The sequence below is a fragment of the Tetrao urogallus genome (genome assembly GCF_951394365.1).
Source record: "Tetrao urogallus genome assembly, chromosome: 12".
Taxonomy (NCBI): Eukaryota; Metazoa; Chordata; class Aves; order Galliformes; family Phasianidae; genus Tetrao; species Tetrao urogallus.
The window spans coordinates 17,291,606-17,314,265 of record NC_136825.1 but is presented as its reverse complement, the minus strand read 5'-3'; the positions used below and the strand labels follow the sequence as shown (position 1 = coordinate 17,314,265).

Below are 22,660 nucleotides of genomic sequence, written 5' to 3'. Positions count from 1 at the left end.
CGTGAGAATTCACTACAACAGTCTCCACTGCTGAATCGCTGCCAAGAAGTGGGATGGTTATGGTGTAAGTTATGTATGCATTAGTAGAGTTCTACTATATATCCCAATAATTTAAAAGAGCAACCTGTACAAGTCTTGGAAGAGAGTTACACAGCCTCGGTGCAAAATAAGCTTAACTCCACTGACTTTTGTGCTACTTCACCAACTGAACCCTGATTCCTTGTAGAAACCTAACTAAGTGGTCAAAAGCTGCTGCTGAAACACATCCTCAACACACAAACGTCACAAATGTGTAACTCAAGTGGAGCAGACGTTTCCCCCCATAAGATCCCTACCAAAATACAAAGTGTGGCCCCAAATCTGCTCAGAGCAGGACTGATACACGACAAGCAAGGTGCATTTTAAAGGAGTTACAGAATAAGACTGAACTTGTTACTTGGATAACATTTCCCCCCCCCCCTCAAATACACTGGCCCAGAATTCTTCTCTACGCTTTTAAGTTAGCTCAATATTTTCCAAAGTGAACATAAGCTTCAAAAACAATACTAATTAAAAAAAGATGTCTGTAGATACCTTAAAAAATACCCAGAATATCAAATTAATTCCAGTCCAGCATTATAATTAGTTAAGAATACCTCCCGAAAATGATATCCTCACAAAAAAATGTGGATATTGAAGTTAAAAGCATCAGAAACCTCATGTACTTGAAAATACCACCAGCCTTTGAGTAGTTAAAAACAAATCAGAATTTTCTTTGGAATCACCGAGTTATGAAAACGTGAATTTCTCTACAGTCTCCACACTGTCCTTTCAAATCAGTCTGTGTACAGATCAAGTCTTGGAGCAGTTCAACATCCACTGTTGGAAGATATAGTCTCTGACCAGCAGGAGGCTACATTGAACATTGGCATTCTTTTTCAGTATTGACTTCCGCCCAAAACAGAGGCTTTGGAGCACGAGACTGAGCGGCCCTGCTTTAGGAGATATTTCCTTTCTGAAATGCATTGTATGTGTACTTCCAGTGCAAATTTTTTCAGCACTTGCGACAGGCGAGAAGGAAAAGGGGAGGAAGAGAGACGCCCTCCTATGCTCTTGCTTGGAGGAACCAATAGCCATAACACACCAAACTACCAGCTTTCCTTACTGTTGAAACCAGTTCCCACTGCTGGCAATCTGAAATAGCTTATTAAAGATTTTTTTTTTCTTTTTTTTTTTTTCTTTTTCTTTTTTTTTTTTTTTTCTTTTTTTTCTTTTTTTAAGATAATCAGCTTACAGTTTAGCATGAAATCTGGCCATGGCTACGGTTCTATGTGCGTAAAGATTGGTTAGAGATGCTTTCCCCTTTCTGTATTGGTTGGAGTTCATTAAAAACAAGTCTGTAGTACTTCACGTGTGTCATGAAATGTGAGAAATCTGTCTGACTCGGGTCTGTATTTCCTGTCGACACAAAGGGCAGGTCTCCAGTTGCAAGGCACACTCCATGCACAGGTCACTGGAGGAGAAAGAAGAAGAAAGAAAAGGCCTGGGTTTACAGCATTTACAAATATTTACAAAACAAAAAGAAAAAAATAAAATAATCAAACGTTCCACAGTTTATTCAGCCTGCTTAAATTAAAAAAAGCAATCAAGGTTAAGTCTTTCAGTGCAGAGATCAGGAACGGCAAGTCAGGCGTTGTGCGTCCACGCACTTTGAGAGGAGCTCTTGCTGCTCAGCACCTTCACAGAATCACAGAATCACCCGGGTTGGAAGGGACCTCAAGGATCATGTAGTTCCAACCCCCCTGCCTAGCAGGGCCACCAAACATACACATTTAGATCAGGTTGCCCAGGACCCCGTCCAACCTGGCCTTGAACACGTCCAAGGACGGGGCATCCACAACCTCCCTGGGCAGCCCGTTCCAGGGCCCAACCACTCTCCTTGTAAAGAACTTCCCCCTAACGTCCAACCTAAATCTTCCCTCCTTCAACTTGGATCCATTTCCCCTAGTCCTGCTATTGTCAGCCTTACAGACCTGGAGCTGCTGGTGCAGACTGCCAGGATTACACCTGCACTCTTTACTTCATCTCAGCACTTGCTCTGGTGTGGAGTAAAGACTGCCAAATTTGACACAGCTTCTTGCTGAGGCACACTGGGTGTCTGCTCTTCTTCTACTTGGAAGCAGTCTTGCCACTGTCTTCCTGCCACAGTGAGTGCTCTAAAGACACTACAGAACTGGACTTCACTGCATTAGCTTCCCAGTAGGCTACTGAGAATCACAGGATGATTAAGGTTGGAAAAGACTTCCAAGGGCATCACATCCAAGCGCCTTGGGCTACTTCAACGTAGGAAAGTACCAGGTGCCAGTATTTATCATGCTGCTGCCCCATTTTTATCTTCTATAGAAATTTGTGACTTCAGATTATCGACTTACTGAATGTTTAGTGAATATCTGGGTGTACAATGAGTTTCCTACTCCCCTCATGATATGGACTGTGCACGCAGCACCTGTACTAAGCCAGCATTCATCAGCAAAACCTTTGAAACCAAGTTAGACTGCTCTGTTCCTTGCCCAGAACTAGCATGCTCACAGAGCCACCATGTAAACACAGCAAGGTTGGTAGGAAAGGGAGGAAGTCTGTGCTTAACTGCCATCAGACACATCCTTAAAATGATGAGTTATTTCCCTTGTGCTCTGAAGTCAATCAAGATAAGCAGGGACTGCATCTGACCTCAACTAAGATATGCAGACATTGTTTCTTGTTTGACTTCTTCCTATTTGCTTTTTATAAAAAACAAAATTTGTTTTTACCTGTGTCCACACGGCCTGAGTTCTGTGTCTGCTACCTCATCACAGCAAAGCGTGCAGCAGTTCTCTCTGATGCTCACTTGCTTCAGCAAAGCCAGACGCCTGTGTCTGAAGAAAGAGATGTATCCCTCACATTAGTTGGGCTCTAAACTACTTGGGGTATTGCATCAAGACCAACACAACACGTGCTCGTGCTCCTCAACACTGATAAACAGCACAAACAATAAAGCTTTAAAACATCCTGAGTTTCTCTGAGCAGTCTTTGTTCCCTTGCTCTGGTCTGTCAGAAAGGGATAAAGAGAGTTAGGTTACAGTTCCAGCTCTCACAGCTGAACATTTCCATTAAAGTGTTGTGTTTGTGTATTTTCAAGAGGAAAGCAGCACCTGTCCATCAAGAAAGCTTGGAAACCCTACAGTGCTGTACTACAGTTCAGAAGAACACAGACTGAAAAGAAAACTGACAGCCCAGTATATGGCAAACACCACAAGGGAAGACAGCACACACTCCCTTCTCTTTGACATGTATGTTATACAAAGGAGTCCCTACAACATTTCAGGTGTAAAAACTGTACAAACACATATCCAATTATGTATGTATATATACATAGATGTGACAGATTATAATTATAAGCAATGCTCATATAGAGAGAGGTGAGTGTATGCAGGTAAGTGCACGCATTAAAGAAAATCGTGTTAATTATTATTATGATGAGGAAAGTCCTTTTTGATCAAGCTAGTTTATTAAAAAAAAAAAGTCCATGTGACATTTCAGACTAGCAAGTGATATCAGAGTGAGCTGGCAGAGCTCCCACCTTTGCTGAAATATGACATTTCAGATTTGGAATGCATTTACAAGACCAAGCCGGATGGTGGCAGGGTGCAGTGCCCAGCCCAGGCTAACACTGCATCCACTGTAACCCCACAGGAGTTTATGTTAACCCCAGTGATGGATAATTGGGGTCCTACCTTGGGTCCTAGCCTTTTTTCCAACTCCCTGTTAGGATCAAAGCTGTCTTGTAGCTGTATGCCAATCATAATCTACTGAACAGTTCAGATGCTGTGAACTAACATCATCCCCTCCACACACAGAGAGGCAGTGTCCAATGCTGAATGGAGCCTTTCAGTGCTATCGCTGGGTAGGCATAGACACAGGAGGTGAATGTCTCCAGGCAGACAGCAACAAGAAGCCAGTTCCTCCTCCTTCTGTACAGCTTTTGTGACAACCAAAGCCTCATTCTTGCAGCTATTGCTTAAGCACTGTGAGGCCAGGGCCACAGTGACACCAGTGCCATCACACCCAGTCATCAGCTCCTTCCAGCACACAGCCACGAGCTGCCAAAGTCCTGATCCAGAGCATGAAACTGTTAAGACACCTGCTGTGAAAAAGGGCTGATCGAGAATGACAATTAACAGATCAGCTTAACGAGCTAAATCAGACTCTCACTTAAAAGACCTCCAGTATCAAGCAGGTGTGAATTTCTCTGGCTACAAGGAAGTGCAAATTGTCTTGCAGGTTGGATTTCATTTCCTCCTTGCATGCACTCAGTTTCACACACCTCAGGCCTTGTGGCTCAGATCCAAGGTTAAGGTAGGTTTTCTATTTTTAAGTAGCATGCTATTCCAGCACATAACTCACTGTAACAACCAGCTAGGTAATCCAAAACCAATCTGCTTTTCTCATGGCTGGGGTACCCACTTCCAACTTGATGAGAAGCAACAAAAGAGCCTCTGAACCACATGCAGAACAGCCTAAAAAGCCATCATTAGACAAAGTTGGAAAGGGACACACACCATCATTCTCCTGTTACTGTGTGTGTGCCAGAAAATTGTGTCATTACCGATGACCTAATCCAGAAAAGCTGTTAGGTTTCAAACCTGCCAACAACACAGGAAGTTCAGGAAGGATTTACCCAAATTTTGCAAATTTTGGTGGATTTAGGTGGCTGAGCACATGGAAATTTGAATGACCTCTGTTGGTAGAATCCATAAAAAGGAGTTAACTTTCACTGCAATCAGAAAAGCCCAACAAAACTTACAATAATTCAGAACCTGCACACTACCAACATCAAATTATGTCACTTTTAACTAAGACACACTGTTTAATTACAACTATAGGTCCTCAATCAACCTAATCATTCTTACACAGCACGGGACACTTCTAGTCCAGTTTACTGGGCAACTTTAAATTAGCCTAATATCACAAGGAATTACTTTAATGGTATGTCTGTGTATTTCTGTGGGCTCTATTTGCTATACCTATGATATGATCCTTTTCTAGAAGAGACCTGTGGAGGCATGACCTCAGAAAAGATCACTCTTATAAGGATAGTGTAAGGCTACACAACTCAGAAGTGAAGTATTTCATTCCTCTGTACTCAGAGGAAAGGATTACCTTGGCAAAATGATCTTCTCCTCTGCTGTCAGGAAGGCATAATCATTAAAGGTACTAAATTTCATTGGTGGTGGGTATTTGAAAGGTTTTGCCCCGAAGTTGAACTCGCACTGTTGGTAAGACATGAAACTCGCTGCAGCAAAAAAGCCAGATCTGAAAGAGGAGGAAGAAACATTTGAGGATGTTACAGCACTGAGAGCTTTCTAGAAGCAATGCTTCATTATAAACAGAAATACACCCTGAACATTTTCTTAAATAGATCTGGTTAAGCTAGCTGGAAGAAAAACCTGTAACACACCCCATGTCAGCTGCTTATGTCGTCCCTTTCGTAGTTCTCAGCCTTGGAATTTACTGTCAGAATTTATCTGAATTTACTCCCCAGTCAACCAATAGAGGCTGCTTGCTTACAACTGGGATTAGTCACACTTACAGTAAGAGCAAATACATACATCTCAACAGCCCACAGCCTGATCCTCTTTACATCAATCAGCTCAGGTCTCTCCTTCAGTAGCAGAAGTGGAAATAACGTTTTCTTCCCAAACAACTGTTTGGTGCACCTGCAACGCTGACAGCCATTGGGGAGAGCCACGTGCCCTCTGCTCCTGGCTGCTTTATTTGATCAGGCACAAGACAGGCAAACCTGCAAGGCATACAGGTTCCCTACCAGCGAAGTACACCATGAATTCAGGCCTGCGAGCTCCCTTAGCACCATGCCCATCTGTCTCTCCTTGCTCCTGCAGGATTACCCTGGGACAGCTGTCTGCTTCACAGCCACACAGACACCTTATAAAAACACCAGAGCCCTCACCCCTTTCAGTTTTATTTACAGGAAGGCCCCGAGCTGAATCATACTGTAACTGCACAGAAGAACCTGCAAAGTATGTGAGTGCCAGAGTCCACATGAAAAGAGAAACAAGCTGAATAGACCAGATATTTTGTAAGACTTTACACTGTGCTGCTTCTGTCTTACTAGCATCTTGAGCTTCGTTTTGATAAGGAAATCTGAATGAAGTGATTAGCACAGTAACGTCCATTTAGAAACTACTGTAGTGTTTAATTAAGCTGCATAGGAAGCCTCTCTCAACTATCACAACAGCTTCCCAGAGCTGAAATGCTGAACTTCTCTGTGACAGTTAGAGGAATCAGTCACATGTTAATTGTAAGAGTTGGAAATATTAGCCTGACACCATCCTGTAATGCAGTCAGAGAGATCCTGCCCTGTATATTCAATACACTGCCCAGGCCCCAGCCCCACTGCAATGCAGCAACTTCATACAGCCTTCAGAATGCACCAATCCACTCGATAACGTTATCCGAGTTGTGACATTTCTAAGCAACTTTCAGCTGGGAATTAACTTTTCAAATGAAATGTTTTTCAGTAATTAGAACTGTTATCCATACAGGTCACTGTCATTCCCACTGAGCACATACTTACACAGCTGATGAAAAGACTTGCTTCTCGGCAGGCAGCTGGTTTCCATTTAAATAGAAGATCATTTGCTTTTCTTGCAAGTCTAGCAGAAATCCTATTGTGTCTCCTTAAGTGCAAAACAGAGATCGTTTAAATCGTTCAATTACACTGCATGCCAATAGCTGAAACAGTTAAATAGAAGCATCGTGTAACTTAGTGAGCTGTCTCACTAAGGGCGAGCACAGCGAAAGAAGTAGAGTGGAACAGGCTGTACTAGCAAAACAGAAGGCAATGTGGTCAATACATAAAGTATTTTAGTCTGCCTATGCTGTGCAATGGGATGGAAGGAGAGCTGTTCTCTCCCCACCTGCCTCCCCCTGGCTGTTCTGCAGTTACTGAAGATACCCTCAGAACACATACTTGCTAACTTCCTAATATGCTTGTGCCAACCTTGGGAGCAACTTTTAATAGAAAAGGCAGCACAGAGAGCAGTTATCCAACAACACTCTACACGTATTGCACAACAAGAGCATGGTGCCCACTTTGCATCTTTCAAGCACTACTAGGAAAGCACAGTAATTATTAAACATTTCACATCATCAGGATTAGGCAGTAACTATTTCAGTCACACCTGCTAACAAGCTGTGATGCCTGCAAAAGGAAGAACCCTGTGCAGAAATCCAGCTAGGATAAACAGCAAATTCAGATAGGCTGAATATAGTCTGAATACCTTCTTTCCAGCAGGGATGGGAATGTGGTTTACTTCTGGCATTATACCAAATCAGCTGCCGGCAGCCATCGTAAGCACAGGAATACTCATCATCTCCAATGCCATAACCTTCCTTTAGGAAAAGGAGAAGCATTTCAGCCTGCAGCCATTCCTCAGAGAAATCAGCTAAAGCATTCAAACTGAACCACTCCACCAAGAGCAAGATGGGATCCCTCCACCACCTCTGTTTTTCAAGAGCCTCGGCTTCGTTTTCACATCAAAATGAGTTTGTTGGAGAGCAAAGAGGAATAAAAGAAAGGGAATATCCTCCCCAAACTGTTTTTCAGTCTCTGTGAGCTATTTTCTCTGCCTGTCTATTTAAATATCTCAAGTCCAGTAGCTGAACAGCTATCTTCCCTTCTATCTTCCCCTCTTGAAGCTTACAAAGTCAACACAGGCACACAACCTCTCTCTTATCTGGAGATCAGCCTTGTAACAGACACCCACCCCATTCCCAAGAGCGACCAGAACACACAGCACACAGACAGATATCAGTCCCATGGACCTTCACTGAACGTGCTGCATGTTCTGTCCCTCTCAGTGTCAGCCTCCCTCTGTTTGAAAGGAGTCCCAAGCAAACACAAGTTTCAGAGCAGCAGATGAATCCAATACACAGGAGAGTCCGAATGTGAAATCCAGAGGCATTTTGGAAGACAGCTTCCTTATGTGGTTGGTCTGCAGAGCAAACACCAGCCAGGGTCTGATTACATAAGGTGTCCCAATTAAAGTTAACCTCTGCTCATGAATGTTGTATTCAGGATCAGTTTTTTGTTTTGTTGTACATATTGGAAATAAAGAGCATGTGGCTTCTCTGATGCGTGCTCACAAGATAATTTCTTTATGTTCCAGACAGAAGCCTGATGAACTTATATGCCAGCAGCATTCAGTCACCAGCAAAACAACCATAGCAACAGAGAACCCAGCTCAGATATGACAGCTTCTGTTTCCTTGTACAGGAAAGAGACAAAGCTGCATCCACACCAAGCACCTTAACAGTAAGTGGGGAAAAAAATCTTTTAAACCTCTTAACATTCTGAAGGCAGACACGCTGTCTTTCACTTCAAACAGTTCCCATTACACTCAACAACAACAATGCCTGTGCTTAGGACAGGTCTGTAGGGTTTGGCTGTTTTTGTTGTTGTTGTTTGGTTAACTAAATTTAAAACAGCACTCAATGCCATGCTAGAACTGGGGGACTGGACTTTCGATGTGATACACACATACATGTACCAGCAGAAGACAATGCTATTTACACCACTAAAAAGTGCAGAAAGAACATAGGAAGATTCAAGGTAGATGGTGAGAAGGGCCACACTCCATTCCCATGTGTTTCTTGACACTGATGTTTCCATTCACCTCACATCTCTATTTGGCCTACCTTCATTTTAGCATCTGCATTTGACACAGCTGTAGAATAACTTCCCATAATGATCAGAAATGAGCAGATTTAACTGCTTACCTCTATATTCAAAATAAGTAAACACTTCTGAAGGAAATGCCAAGTGGGATCAGAAAACCACGTAATGACAACTATGAAGTTTACCTGGATTACAGCTATATTTCTTGTCAAGCTCAGCCAGTAGGAATGTCAACTTAAAGTCTCAGCCCTGTCTTTCCATTCCAGTCAGCAGCAGTAAGCCGCATCATCTAAGCCTTCTGTATTGAATTTTTAACTTGTGCTTTGATGAACTTGACAATGGCTAACTTTGGAAGGCTGATAATGTGGGAAGTTCCTTCTAAGCTGAAGCAGACAAGTTTGTTGGGTAGCAGCCACTACACTTTCTCAGCATTACGAAAATAGAGAAGCAAATACACTACAGCATATTGAGTTTGACAGCCATCCAGTTTTACCATGAATATTTAAGGAGAAAGTGGTCCCAGTTCCATCTCCACTAACATTAGCAGAGGTTTTTCTCTGACTGTAGGTCTGGACAGCATGTTTGCCAGCACTTAAGTATGATGTGCCATGTAAGAGCACAACTTTAAAAATTAAATACTGAAAAGAATATCTAGAATAAGATACCAAGCTAGCTGGATTAGAGAATAAAAGAAACTGTAAATAAGCAAGTGTACTTATTCTGTATTATCAGAACAAAGGCAAAAATGCAGAGAATTCAGTCTTTCTGTAATGCTTATGTTTAATCAAAAAAGCTGCCACATTCCTGAACTGCACCACATCCCAAAATCACCTGAAAAAAATATTTCCCTAGTGAAAATTAACAGAACAGGAATATAAATATAAAGGGAGCCTACAAACAGGAGGGGAGCCAGCTCTTTACAAGGGCAGATAACAGCAGGACAAGGGGAAATGGTTTGAAGTTGAGGGGGGGGAGACTGAGGTTGGATGTTAGGAAAGGAAGTTCTGTACTATGAGAGTGGTGAGGTGCTGGAACAGCTGCCCAGAGAGGCTGTGATGCCCCGTCCATCCCTGGAGGTGTTCAAGGCCAGGTTGGATGGGGCCCTGGGCAGCCTGGTTAAATGTGGAGCTTGGTGGCCCTGCCCTTCTATGGTTCTATGATTCTATGCTAAAGAGAGAAATCAAATGGCTGTTTGATGACCTGCACAAAAACGAGTGCGTGATAACCTACCAGATCTTAGCAAGCAATTGTTTACTTCACAAAAAACACTGACAGAAACCACTGCTGTTACCTGAAGACTAAAGAGCTCCCAAGAAGAGCATAAAGCACAAGACACAAACCATTTCCCTGTAACACACAGGCAGTGGCAAGTAGATACGCTGTCACTGCTAGCAATTATGAAATATTTGTGTGACCAGTGTCAGTGTGTTGCAATGACAACCCTGCCCTTCCTTGTACTACTTGCATCAATAAAAAACAGCTCTGCTAAAGTAGAGGAAAATTAGGCGAAAGGTGTAAGTGCCCATTTACTGCCACAGAATAATCAGAGTTATTTTCCTGTGCGTTGAGAAGTACACGATTGGCTGGATGACACTGCATGTACTCACATGATTGAGGAATTTACTGTCTTTGGTAGCCCATCCTATTTGCATCACTCCCGAAGTAATGACTGTAACTTCATAGTACCAAACTCCAGAGTCAACGCAGAACGTACACCTGACGCTTTCAAAAGAGGAGGCATCGCACCGAGCCTGCCAAAACCAAGCCAGAAGTTAATCTTCTGCAAAAGAAGCATTTCAACAAACTCCTTTTTTTCCCCCCCTCTTTGGATAAAGTTTCTTGCACGTAAGAATACACAGGCACAGTGTTAGAGGTAATACAATTTCAAAGTGCCATTGCTAACAGTCACACCCTAACTGCTGAGTAGGCAAGGCTGAAATGTGGTCAGTGATAAGAGAAGGGAGGAAGTCAAGCACTGATGGAATCAATTTTAAATACTTAGAGGTAACCAAGACAGGAAGACCTAATGTCACTGGCTGTCAGCTAGCTCTTACTACAAGAGCCAAGGTGGTCAACCTTACTTTTATTCTTCATAGGCGAATTTTCATGTAACAGAGGAAATAAAACAAAACATGGCTGAGATAAGAATCCTGCTTCTATAAGTGCCTCAAGATCAGGCAATACAAGCACAGGGATCACACTAGTAAACAGTTTTAGTTGAAACTAAAATTTCAGTGGCTCTGGGCAGCCTGGTCTGGTGGTTGTTGACCCTGCCCATGGCAGGAGGGATGAAACTAGATGATCTTTGAAGTCCTTCTCAGGCTGTTCTATGATTCCGTGAGACATTTTTAATGAAAAAATGAGCTGTAAGTGCTCTGCTCCCCATTCTGAATATAGGCATTGCTTTACTTTTTCTTTCTCCAGTTGAAACCACGAAATAACATCCTTACCTCTAATCCATGTGGTGATATCTTCAGGTATTCACTGACATCATTGCTGTTTAGCATAGCCCTGATGTTGGTCAAGTCAACCTTCTCATATGTAAACTGCCTGCCTTCTTTTAAAACTGCAAAATAAAATTAGTTCAAGTGACTGCTACAGCAAAGCTTCGTTTTGAACAATTCATGTAGCAAAAATAATAATAATCATCATCATCATCATCATCATTCTTGTTAGGATCCAGTTCACTTCTGGCATAAATGAATGAAAGATTGGCATTCTGCCTGCATGAAAACAGCACCTCTTGCAATAAACGTTCTCTAAATAGCAGAACCTAATAGATAACTCTGTCTAGAGCTCCTTCAGCCTAAGTATTACTTTCAAGAAATCCACAGACAAACAAAAGGCATGCAGGTTTATACCAAGATGCCAACTGTTTCAGGGTTTACCACTGTATTTGTATATTCAGTAGGACAGGGCTTTCTCAATTCATCACATGTGGCAAAGTATTGTGGGGACAGAAAACATACAAAGAGTTTTCTACTCTCTCAGTTTCAAGTGGGTGAAGAACTTGAGCTGAGCCAAAGCAGCTCTTCCCCTTTTCACGTGGGAGGATCTGAAGCATTTATCTTACCAGGCAGCAAATTGCTGACACGTAGACATTAACTTACAAATCAAGATCTTATCTTAGGGCTACTTCTTATTTCCCTAATTTGCTACAACACTTGGACAGAAGTTTACTAAACAACCACCATTGGCCTACCATACACTGACTGGAGCCCCTTAAGCCCAAGAAGCCTGTTTTCCCAAATTTAACCAAAGGGCATTAGAAACTACCAAGTCCTCAAACCTCTTTCCTTGGAGGATTGCCACTAAACGAATCCATCCCTTTGCTATACCTACACAGATTGTCTAAACTCCACTGGGCACAGAATCCAACCTGGCGTTTCAAATAGTCTGGGTGATCTGTCCATTTCTCTAGCAGGATCAGTTGGTCGCTAATGCGGGATTCAGAAACTGTCATTTTATTTTCACCTGCAATTTGAGAGCAAAAAAAAAAAAAAAAAAAAAAGAAACTCCTATAAACCAACAATACGTTTAGATAAAGAAGTAGCATTGCACAAACACAGTAGGAACAGAAAACAACAGCAAAAAAACAACCCAACATACCAACTTTACACCCCAGCATTAAGTTCCACTCCCAAACTAACCTTGCAATCAGATACAGCACCTGCCTGCACGGAGTCAGACCAGAGACAATCAAACAGTGGCTGTTCTCCATCTTGGTAGTTTGTTCCCCCCCCCAGTAACAAAGATTTCCTATTGTAACTCTTTATGATGCAATTGCTTGTTGAGAAGCACTGAGTTCCAGCAAAACTCTCAGGGCTTTGTGGGTGGGGGTGTCATTCAAGCAATAAATGCTTTTCCTGCCTGCACGCACCCAACCATCGCTGCTCTGAATCTCTTGGATACAGGTTTATTTCAGAGACAACAGCCTCGTGTCATAAGACTTTATAAGACTCTTTTCCAACTGATGAGCTCCGCACTGAGCTTCTGCAAATAGCTCAAGGGTCCTGAGGGGTTGCACTAACACAGTAAATATTCCCTCCTGCTTCTAAGTGCACCAGTATTACTCTGCCACATTTGTGTTTGTATCATTTCAGTCCTTCTTACTTACAAGAAATGTGATCTGATGAAGCAAATGACAAGCACACGCCGCAGAAGCTGTACTGTTACTGTTAAGAGCAGCACTGGGCTGATACTTACTCGTTTGTGCAAACTTCTCCAGTGCAATTAGTGCAAAAAGCATCACCGTTGGATGGGACTGGAAATTCTAAACATGAGCAGTAAGAACAGTCAGTAAGCACGTGATACAGGTGGGTAGGAAGAGCTTTCTGCCACCGAATGCCTTAGGCTGAAAGTCACCTAACCCCTCCTTCTGCCAACAGTTGGCTTGAGCAGATCAGGATGCTTCGGCCTGTGAACTTCTGAGAATCTCTAAGGGTGGAGCTCAATTTATTCTATCAGCTAGGAACACCAACAAACCACACTCAAACAGGATGCATGAATTTTCTCCCTGCCCTCCAAGAGGTCATAGCAAATAGCTTGAAGTCAACCAAGCAGGCCACTCAGACCAATTCTTCACAATGGCCTCTCTTCATCTCACAACAGTCCCACAACTGTGCCACTGAGCTCACAAGTGGAATCAGAACTGACTTTTATGTCTTAGCATTGACTTGAGAGCACTGAATAGAAACTTGACCTTTCTAGAGCAAAGGACAGAACTGCTTCTCCAAAAGCAAACAAACAAAAAACCCCCTCTCAGCTTTCTGACAGGCTTCCGTGAAGCCTCCTTCTTTTAACTTACTGTAAAAACAAACTAAGAACACAAAGAGGAAGACGAGGGTCTTAAGCGTAAAGAAAGTAATCCAAAATAATTATTGCAGAGGAAGAAAAAAAAGTTTGCACTTGACAACAAAAAACAGAGGAATAGTGATGAGAAGCCTTCTGTATCACATGCAGCAAGGTTTGGTTACTTCAAATATCTTCTTAAAACCAGGAGATGGGAACAGCAGAGTCTCGTGTATTTTAGGGGATATTTTCACTGGGACTTTCTGAACATTATCAGTATTTACCAATCAACCCAGACTTCTCACACAAAGCTGTTCTCATCACAACATACAGATACATACTAAAGGATTGAAGGCACTTACCAAGCTGTGAAGTAAATATTCCAATATGCCTGGGCTGAGTAAGCCTATACTTGCAGGACCTGTAAAAATATTGGAAGTTAGATCCATCCATGGGAACTATCATACATCCACCACTGCTTAGAAGTGTAATACAGAGCAGAAGAGTCTGGCTGCCCTTTAATTGCAGAGGGAAAGTATGAATCATAGAATGCCTTGCATGGGAAAGGACCCCAAGGATCACCAAGTTCCAACCCCCTGGCCACAGGCAGGGCCACAAACCTCCATAGAGGCTGAAGACTCACTATCTCCATTTACCAGCAGCTCTAAATAAGCCAAACCAGGGGTCTAATACAGCCTATTTGATTGTGAGCTATACAGTTTGCAGCAGCATCATGACAAGTAGTCAATTAAAGAAACTACCCTAAAATACTGCCTGTTCATCCAGGAGAGATGCAAGGGAACTCGAACTCTGAAAAGCCGTGGTGGATTCCACCACAGCATGAACAGATTTGCTGTCTGAGCTGCTGCAATTAGCGGGCACTGGGTCTCATTTCAACTTACTGTAATGAGAAGGTTGAAATATTACAGTGCAATATGTTTCCTGCTCTTTTTCTCTACTCCAACAGACACAGTGAAATTATATTTTTAATAACAGCCAGGTGACACCAGACAATCACTTTTTCTCCATTTCCCTTTCCTCAGAATGGGAGCTCAACACTAAATACAAAGCCCAACAGCAGGAATTAAAACTTAACCATCAGTTTCCAACAGGGCACTTAGGGAGCTTAAGAAGTTTGGTATGAAAAGTCACCTTAAAATGGAAGTCCAACAGTGATCTTTTAAGTAGCACAGCAGAGAAAATCTTTCCAGCTAGGTACAACAGAACAGCATGCGTTTAGCAGAAACAGCATCTCTCTTCTGTCCTTCTACCCAGCCTCTAAGTTAATACTCCTGCCTATTGACTACGGAACCACATGCTCACATAACTCTGAAATAAGACTAATTACCAATGCTAAGACCACATACTGTAAGCATGAACACAGATTCACAAACGTGTGTCAAATTGCTAACCAACCGACCAAGGAATTTAAGTATCTGGGATTTAAAGTGACTCATTCAGATCCAAACTGGTGACTGAATCTGTTCAACGTTTTAATCCAAGAGTGGAAGGGGTCACACCTGTGAGACAAAGCATCCACTCCATGCAGAACATTGTTCAGTTCTAAGAAAACTCAAGTTGTTTGGATTGGGGGTGAAAGCCAGAGGTACTCAGCAAGCTTCCAGAACAATCCCTTGGCTTTACCTGCTAATTTCTCAGCTAAACAGCCCAACACCGCAGTTGTATTCCGATGTTTAGCAGGGTGGCAAGCATCATGGCAAGCAGCAGCTCCACTTAAGTTTAATATTTCAGTCAGCTTTTGTAATGCATCCTGCAAAAGAAAATCAGAAGTCTCTTCAGCGTGAGATACACAGTTTTCCCCCAGCTCAATATGTTACTTGGTGGAGTCACTGTCCCTGGAGGTGTTCAACCAAACGTACAGATGTGGCACTGAGGAACATGGTTTAGGAGGCACTACTGGTGGTAGGCAGATGGTTGGGCTAGGTGGTCTTAGAGGTCTTTTCCAATCTTGGTGATACAATGTAGAAGTAATATGTCACAATCACAGAATCTACTAAAACCAGACAGCACAGGATGGTTCTGTTTTATAAAAAAAAAATAAACAAACAAAGAACAGATGGGAAGAGAAGCTCAACGTATCCAAGGTCTGCAATTTCACAATTACCACCAGTCTGTTAGTCTTTGTTACCATCTACATCTTCTAGGCTCAGACAAGCGAGCCACCTGCAGCAAGAGGAATTCAACGCTAGGAAAAGGCAAGACAACACCAGTGATATCTATGGCTGTATCAGTTTAGGGTGCTGCCAGCTTTGCAAGATGTCCTAAAGGGCTTCCTTCACATCATGCAATTTTCTGTAGTCACACCGATTTAAGAAATAGCAAGAAAGGAAATAAATAGAAAATGCTGCGCTTTGACTTGCTCCATTCAAGCAGTACAGCATGGACAAAATGCAAGATAGGTTCAGATGGTATCCCTCATTTTCAGGGTAGTCAGGGGTTAATCTAGAGCCAAGTGATCCAACAAAGAACTCTGCCCTCCAGGATTTCTAAGTTCCCCTAACTTTCCAGACTTCATGAAAATTTCAGCTGATTCAAATATAAACTACATCATCTCAGGCTGGGATCTAATTAAAATAGAACTTCTCATACTGAAGTCATCAGCAGGCCTTTTGAAGAAAAAATAGCACTGCTGAAGTTGGATGCTTATTTGCTGTTCAAACAGCAGTCTGAGCCATGCTTAAATCAATTTGCTGCACTAGAGTCTGAAATTTGTATAGAGATAAGACTGAAAAGCAGCTATTCTCCTAAAACAAATACCACAAAAGCAGTGCTGATGAACAGGACTGACATGAAGTGGAAAGAATGGTGAGGGCAGAAAGGATGACTGAGCCAGAGACTCAAGATGGAAAAACCTAAAATTAGCCTCTTGCCATACCCTGCACTGCCTTTAGATATTATTAAAACCTTCAGAGACATCAACTACGTTGAGTTAAATGAAGACTTTATAGGCTGAACGGCTTACTGTGCTGCCATTTCAACTTTATGGACTTCACAGCCCACCGTAACAAAAACCAGCCTACTGTTCTCCAGCTGCAGCAGGAGCTGGGCACTGACTTAAATCCCTGAAGACCAAATACTTAAACTTATTCTGAATATGGAAAACAACAACAACAACGACTTTAATGGGCTGCACATGACCTGTAGATCCCACAGCTGCAACTCCCTGCACTTTGCTGTGCTGTAAAGATACTGCAATAGGGAAAAAGCCTCTGAGCAACCCCAGGAGGAAGTATCTCACTGCCTCTTACAGTCAACTATTTAGCAGGCAATTGCACTGTGACTTTTGAAATACAGGTCACCTGATGACTCAGGAAGTTGTACAGCTGGAAAAAAAAAAAACCACAACAGAAATTCTTCACGTGGAGCAGAGGTCTGCATTTCCCTCATTAAAGTGTTTGTACCAGCACAGCGTGAACACTGCAGATTGTATTTCCATCCAGGGCCAGTTTAATGGTCAGTAAAGAGAGTGCTCAGATTTGCCAAAACTGTATATAGGTATTAAACAGTTAAAGCGTTGATTCTTCAACTCAGGATGCTCAGTTGCACTGCATTCCTTACATGCAGGGAAGAAACAAACTAAGTAGTGAGTGGTGCATATGCAGCTTTCAGATATTAAAGGAAAAAAAAAAACAAAACACCTGCAGATGTTCACTGCAGAGCATGCATACTGCATGGCAAAGAATGGCCTGGGTTGAAAAGGACCACAATGATCATCTGTTTCCAACCCCCTGCTGTGTGCAGGGTCACCAATCAGCAGCCCAGGCTGCCCAGAGCCACATCCAGCCTGGCCTCGAATGCCTGCAGGGAGAAGAGAGCACTGGAAGCAGCTAAGGCCCAAAGTCTCCTTGTTCTTCCCCAGAAAGCTGTGTTTTTTCATCTTCTACTACACTGCTTCTAGTGTTAAGTAGCGATTAGACGCCAGGTCACCAAAAATGACTCCAAGTTACAAGTTACACCCATTTCTGAGCAGTTAACTGTCCTGCATAACCAATGAAACCCACCCAGCAACTATCGTGGCAACCAGGGCCAACTGAAATTCAGCTGCAGATAAACACAGTGTTTCAACTTACTTTTGTTGGCAGTGGGCATTCATCGAGTAGCAGCGTTATGACGGCCGGTCCCAGCGGATCCTCTAGTGGAATAACTCTAATTAAAGACTGGACAACTTCCAGCCAACCTTCATCTGTCAACCACAGAAGAGAAGTCATGTTTAGAATTAGCACGGTGATCCAAGAGTTCAAAATACATCAGCAATGGAAATGTAGGTTTTCAATCATTTAAATGACTCGGTGAGCTCATAGGCACGAGGGAAAATAATCCATATGCTTTAAATTTTATATCTATGCCTTAAGTTTGTAGCTTGGAAGTCTAATTTCAAGGAATAATAGCAAACATTGGTATTGTTTGGAGAACAGTCCTGCCCAGGCCAGAGCATATTCCAGGAAGGAACCCTCCTAAGCACTTGGTTCCAGCATCCTAACTCAAGAGCTCAGTGTTCAGTGCTATAGTTGAACGCACTGCACTCATAACCACGCTGAAAAAAATATGCCTGGCCAGAAAGAAAGCATCCTACCTGCTCTGCAAATAACGTGGACCTCAGAACAAGTGTATTAGCTTCTCCCATGCCTGGCCTTCTAAACTTCAAACTCATTACACAAGGAAAGAGAACAGGTAGGAGGCCTTGTCTGCTCATTAATGTGAATCAATTAGATGTTAACCAACTACTAAAAGAGTGAGCAATTTGGATTTACAAGAAGAGTTGCCTGAGAAGTAAAAATAAAGATAATTGCATCTGCATACAAGTGAGGTTGGAAGCTTTGTGCTCCCATCCACAATGGCAAGTAAACCTAAATAACACTTCTGATCTTAGAATTTGTTAGTACATTACTCCAAAACACATTGTACTGAATTGCTGTCATATCAGATCAAGTTGATTAGCTCATCCCAATACAGAAACACATCATCTGGGACCGATACCAACTCTGTTAAGAGACTTCATTCAACTCTAGCAGAAATTTGTACAGGTCTCCAGTTGGATGAGTTCCTCCTCCCATTACAGAGATAAGTAACTCTCGTACTGACACAGCTTGGCATGCAGGACAACTTCAGCACAGTGCTGGAACAACTACATCAATAACCTGGAGGTCTAAGGACAGCAGAAACCTAAACAGAGGCAAGTATTTGGCAGCAGAGAAGTACAGACTTTGAAGCATGTTTACATACATGGGCTGATTCTGCCCTCGTGCAAACAGGCATTCTTTGTGGCTTATGGCTTAGTGTGTTTGCACTGAACTGCTCACGTAGAAGCGTAACAGAGCTCAAAAAACTCAGAGCAACACCCAGCAGCTCCGTGGATCTTCCGAAGGGCAGAACTGTGTTTTGGAGTCCAAGTCCCTAGAGCTACAGCAAAGCAATAGAACTCATACTTGCAGTGCAATTATTTTGCAACTAAAAAATAGTGTTTGGTTTTTCCCCTGTGGAGTCACAACTGAAATGCCCAACACGGCGCCTCGGTACCTGTTTCTGCCATTTCATGCAACGTGATCATTGAATAAGGAGGCTCCTGGTCGCTGAAAGAGATATTGCACAGGTCAATGTTTATGCACAGCCTTCAATGCAACACACTGAATAAAATGGTAAAGACACAGTAAAATGAACCCACTAAGCATTTAATGGAGAGAAAGTCACATTGGCTGCAATGCACTAATGCCATTTTCAGATCTGAAATACAGCTGGGATTTAGGCTGTTTTCTGGCTTAAAAAAAACACCTGCATATCTTCATTAGCTGGTCTGTGAAATGTTACCCATATCTGCAGGTATATACACACTGCTTAGGCTTATTGCTATCCATTAGCAAAGTCACTCAGAGTTAAGTAGCAGAGGTCACAAAGGGCAGCAAGGGCAGTGCACGAGGGATGCACCATCAACACACTTTGCTCAGAAACTGCTCCTCCCCGCCTTCCCTCAATTGAAAGGCAAGCTATCTAGAAGCACCATACCCTACTAATTCATTAACAAGAGCAGCAGGAAAACATTAAGGCAGTTCAACAGGAAATATTTACCCCAATTCCCTTTCCACCGTGGAAAAAATTAATAATGATGCAGGTTGGACACGTTGCTCGGTTTGGTTTGGTGGAGCAAGGGCAAGGACCTATGGCCAGCTACATCAGTGCCACTGGAAGCACCCAAAACAAAGTCTCCAAGTCCTGTTGAGCAAGCACCTCCAGGACCACAAAAGCTTACGTGGTGGCACATCATCCTCAGTGCTGCACTCAGCGCTATTTCAGCATTATGAACCAACCCCAGACTCAGAACGATACATTCTACCATCAATCTCTGCCTCAGCCTTCAAAATAAGACTGGAAATGCATCACACAGAAGAATTTCAGAAGATCTCAACGCGGGTTCATCATGCAGATAATTAAACGAGTTACTCCAGAAAGATTAATTATGTCCCCCCAGCATTTGCTATTTGGAAACAAAACTATTTGTGAAGCAGCACTCTGTATAAATGGCAAAAATCAGAGGCTTAGAAATGGAACTCTACTCCTTCTAGGAAAGAGAGATATCTGGACAAGAAAAATCAGATCCCAAACAGCGAGCAGGGAAAGCAAGCGTTCATCACAGATCACACTACAGCAACTCAATGTGCAGTTCATCTCACGGCATCCTCAAGCATGAGATTTCATTACAGAGTTTAGAAGAGGAATGCCAGGAAGGCTTTGGCCTCCCACTGCCCAGACTCCAATCTTTGGCTCTTCATTGCTGTGCTATCACACCGAAGCCTACATTTCCAACTGAGTGTTACACACGTCTCCATTTAAACTGACTTGACTTGCACGTGGTTTTTGACATGAAAATATGGCTTCCCTACCATTTCCTTCTGTTTCAGTTGTGGTGCTTCCAAGAAGATACAGCTCTATGAAGAAACAGGTGATAAAGAACATACTTAACCCTACAGACTCACTCACACTGGAAAACAAAACTTCCAGACGTGGATTTTCTTCTTCCCCCCGTCCACTGTTCATTCCTATTTACCTAAGAAGGGTCATCATTAGCTTAAGGTCTCACAGAAGGTTCCTTAAGCTTCTTTCAGGCACATTTGGATAATCTGCCTCATGAAGATGCTCCCCCACTACTCACAGCCATAGGTCTTTGTCCTACAGAATGGAGTCTTGTCATATTTGGCTGTGTTATACAACCAGATGTGTCTCATCACCTGCTGTAATATTTAAGCAACAGACCACAGTAACCCCGTGGTGCTTGCAAGACAGAATCTGGAGTACTGTATGCACTTTTGGGATCCCCCGTGTAAAAAATGGGGAGCCCACAAGAAAAGCGACCCAAAGCCATTTCCTGGACTTGGTCGATGCTTGCCAAGGCCCTGAGCCACCTGCTTGACTGGGGCTACGCCGGAGGTTGGAGTGGATGAACTTCCAGAGGTCCCTTCCAACCTACTGAGGGTTTAGTGGGCATGCTGGTAGTGGGTTGACACTTGGACTGGGTGATCTCAGAGGTCTTTTCCAACCTTAATGATTCCGCAGTTACGTGAGTCGAGGGAAGTGTTTCGCTGAGCCAGTATAACAAAATACCACAGCTTCAGGAATTTGTGTGAAATAGGACTCCAGGATCAGTGACTGTGGTTGCTATAATTCAGCAGCAAAGGAAAGTACTTACAGGATTACAAAACTGACTGCAAGAGCAACAGGACCAACTACATACAGAAGCGTTGTGAAACAGCCTGAAGACATGACCTCAGGGGAAAGGGGAAGGCATCAGAGGTCAGGGAGAGGCTTTTGAGAATTTTGCACAATTTTCACTTAATGTTTTGAAGACAGATCCTAAAGTAAGAGGTAAAACACCGAAAGCAACAACAGCCACCAGCACGCCAATCCCCTCCCAGCCCCAACTACACACAGCTGATACCACACCTCTTCAGCTTAAATTCTGCTATTTCCACTTAAGCATTTTACAACAGGAGCAAGGAGCAGGGATACAGGTAGAATCAAGCAAGGCTCATGTAACCTGAGCCTCATCCATCCCACTTGTGAAGTTACAATAGCATTTTTCCTTCTGTTCTGGTCTGATTCCTAACCTGCACCTAATCCAGAAGAGATGAGCCAACTTCACCCTCCAGTTTTGAGGTCCTTTTACAGAGCTCCATAAAAAGCAATGCAAACAAAAACAAAACAAAACCACCCAAATAAGTGTCTATCCATAAATATCCCACACGCCCTCAGTGGATGCTTTGAGCATGCAAGGAATGCAACACTGCAACCATAAGCTGAAGAGACACAACATGCAGACTTGAAAAGCACTCAGAAAGAAAACCTCAGTCTCTTTATGCAAACTGACAACGGTCAAAACTCTCAATTTTGCTGAGCCACTTCCAAAGAAGTAGATGCAGCCTGGAAACAGAAACCTTGCTTAGTAGTCAATGTTCAGGACAGAAGTTGCCAAACTCTGTAAGGTTTGCTGCTGCCTAAGCTGTGTATCTACACCAGATAAGCAATACTGAGCACACTCCTCATCCCATCTGGGTGCAGGCCCACACAGGAAGGTGAGAAAGCTCCTCAGCTCCTGCAAGAGTCTGTATCTGGGCGCTCAGGAGCTATGGCTATTACCTAGGAAAGGTGCTCCTCTCCTAAGCCTCCAGATGGAAACACGCTGCTGCTTCAGGGAGGGCCAGGTGTAGATCGGTGAGAGGATGGAGTCACAGTTTGAGAGAAGACAAGAACATTGTATTTTCACTCATGTTGAATTATTCCTTGAGGTGGTACTTACTTATCTACTAACGTCCGAATTACAGCCAGTGTGTCAAGTACTAGCCCATCCACATTCTGTTTTTTCCTTCTTGGTTCATGAGGCCCTCTCCCCCTCCTAGGTGGTCGGACAGGGTCCCTTGGGTGGCTCCTTCCATCAGGTGCACGTACCCTACTGCTCTCTGTTTGTCGATGCTGAGACTCCAAGCTGTCTTCTGCTCCGCTGTCATCGCGGCAAACGCAGGAGTTGCCCATGGTGCCAGCCCCCAAGGCTCCCAGCAAACGGGGAACGTGGTGCTCTAGAGTCAACAGTAAACCTTGGAAAAGGCTTCTGCTAGCATAGAACACAAGGAAAGCAACTACAATCAT

At 43.1% G+C, this 22,660-nt stretch overlaps 1 protein-coding gene across 1 annotated transcript; it reads right to left on the bottom strand.

Annotated features, from left to right (window-relative positions):
• Positions 1-1,395: 1,395 nt before the first annotated feature.
• RSPRY1 (ring finger and SPRY domain containing 1) lies at positions 1,396-22,660 on the bottom strand (the record flags this gene model as incomplete). The annotated part of the gene is made up of 14 exons (XM_079541352.1): positions 1,396-1,492; positions 2,790-2,894; positions 5,179-5,331; positions 6,614-6,716; positions 7,320-7,431; positions 10,324-10,467; positions 11,167-11,282; positions 12,059-12,190; positions 12,923-12,989; positions 13,870-13,928; positions 15,152-15,278; positions 17,599-17,711; positions 19,046-19,098; positions 22,314-22,660. The coding sequence occupies 14 exons, from the start codon at positions 22,658-22,660 to the stop codon at positions 1,396-1,398; spliced, it is 1,728 nt and encodes a 575-aa protein (XP_079397478.1).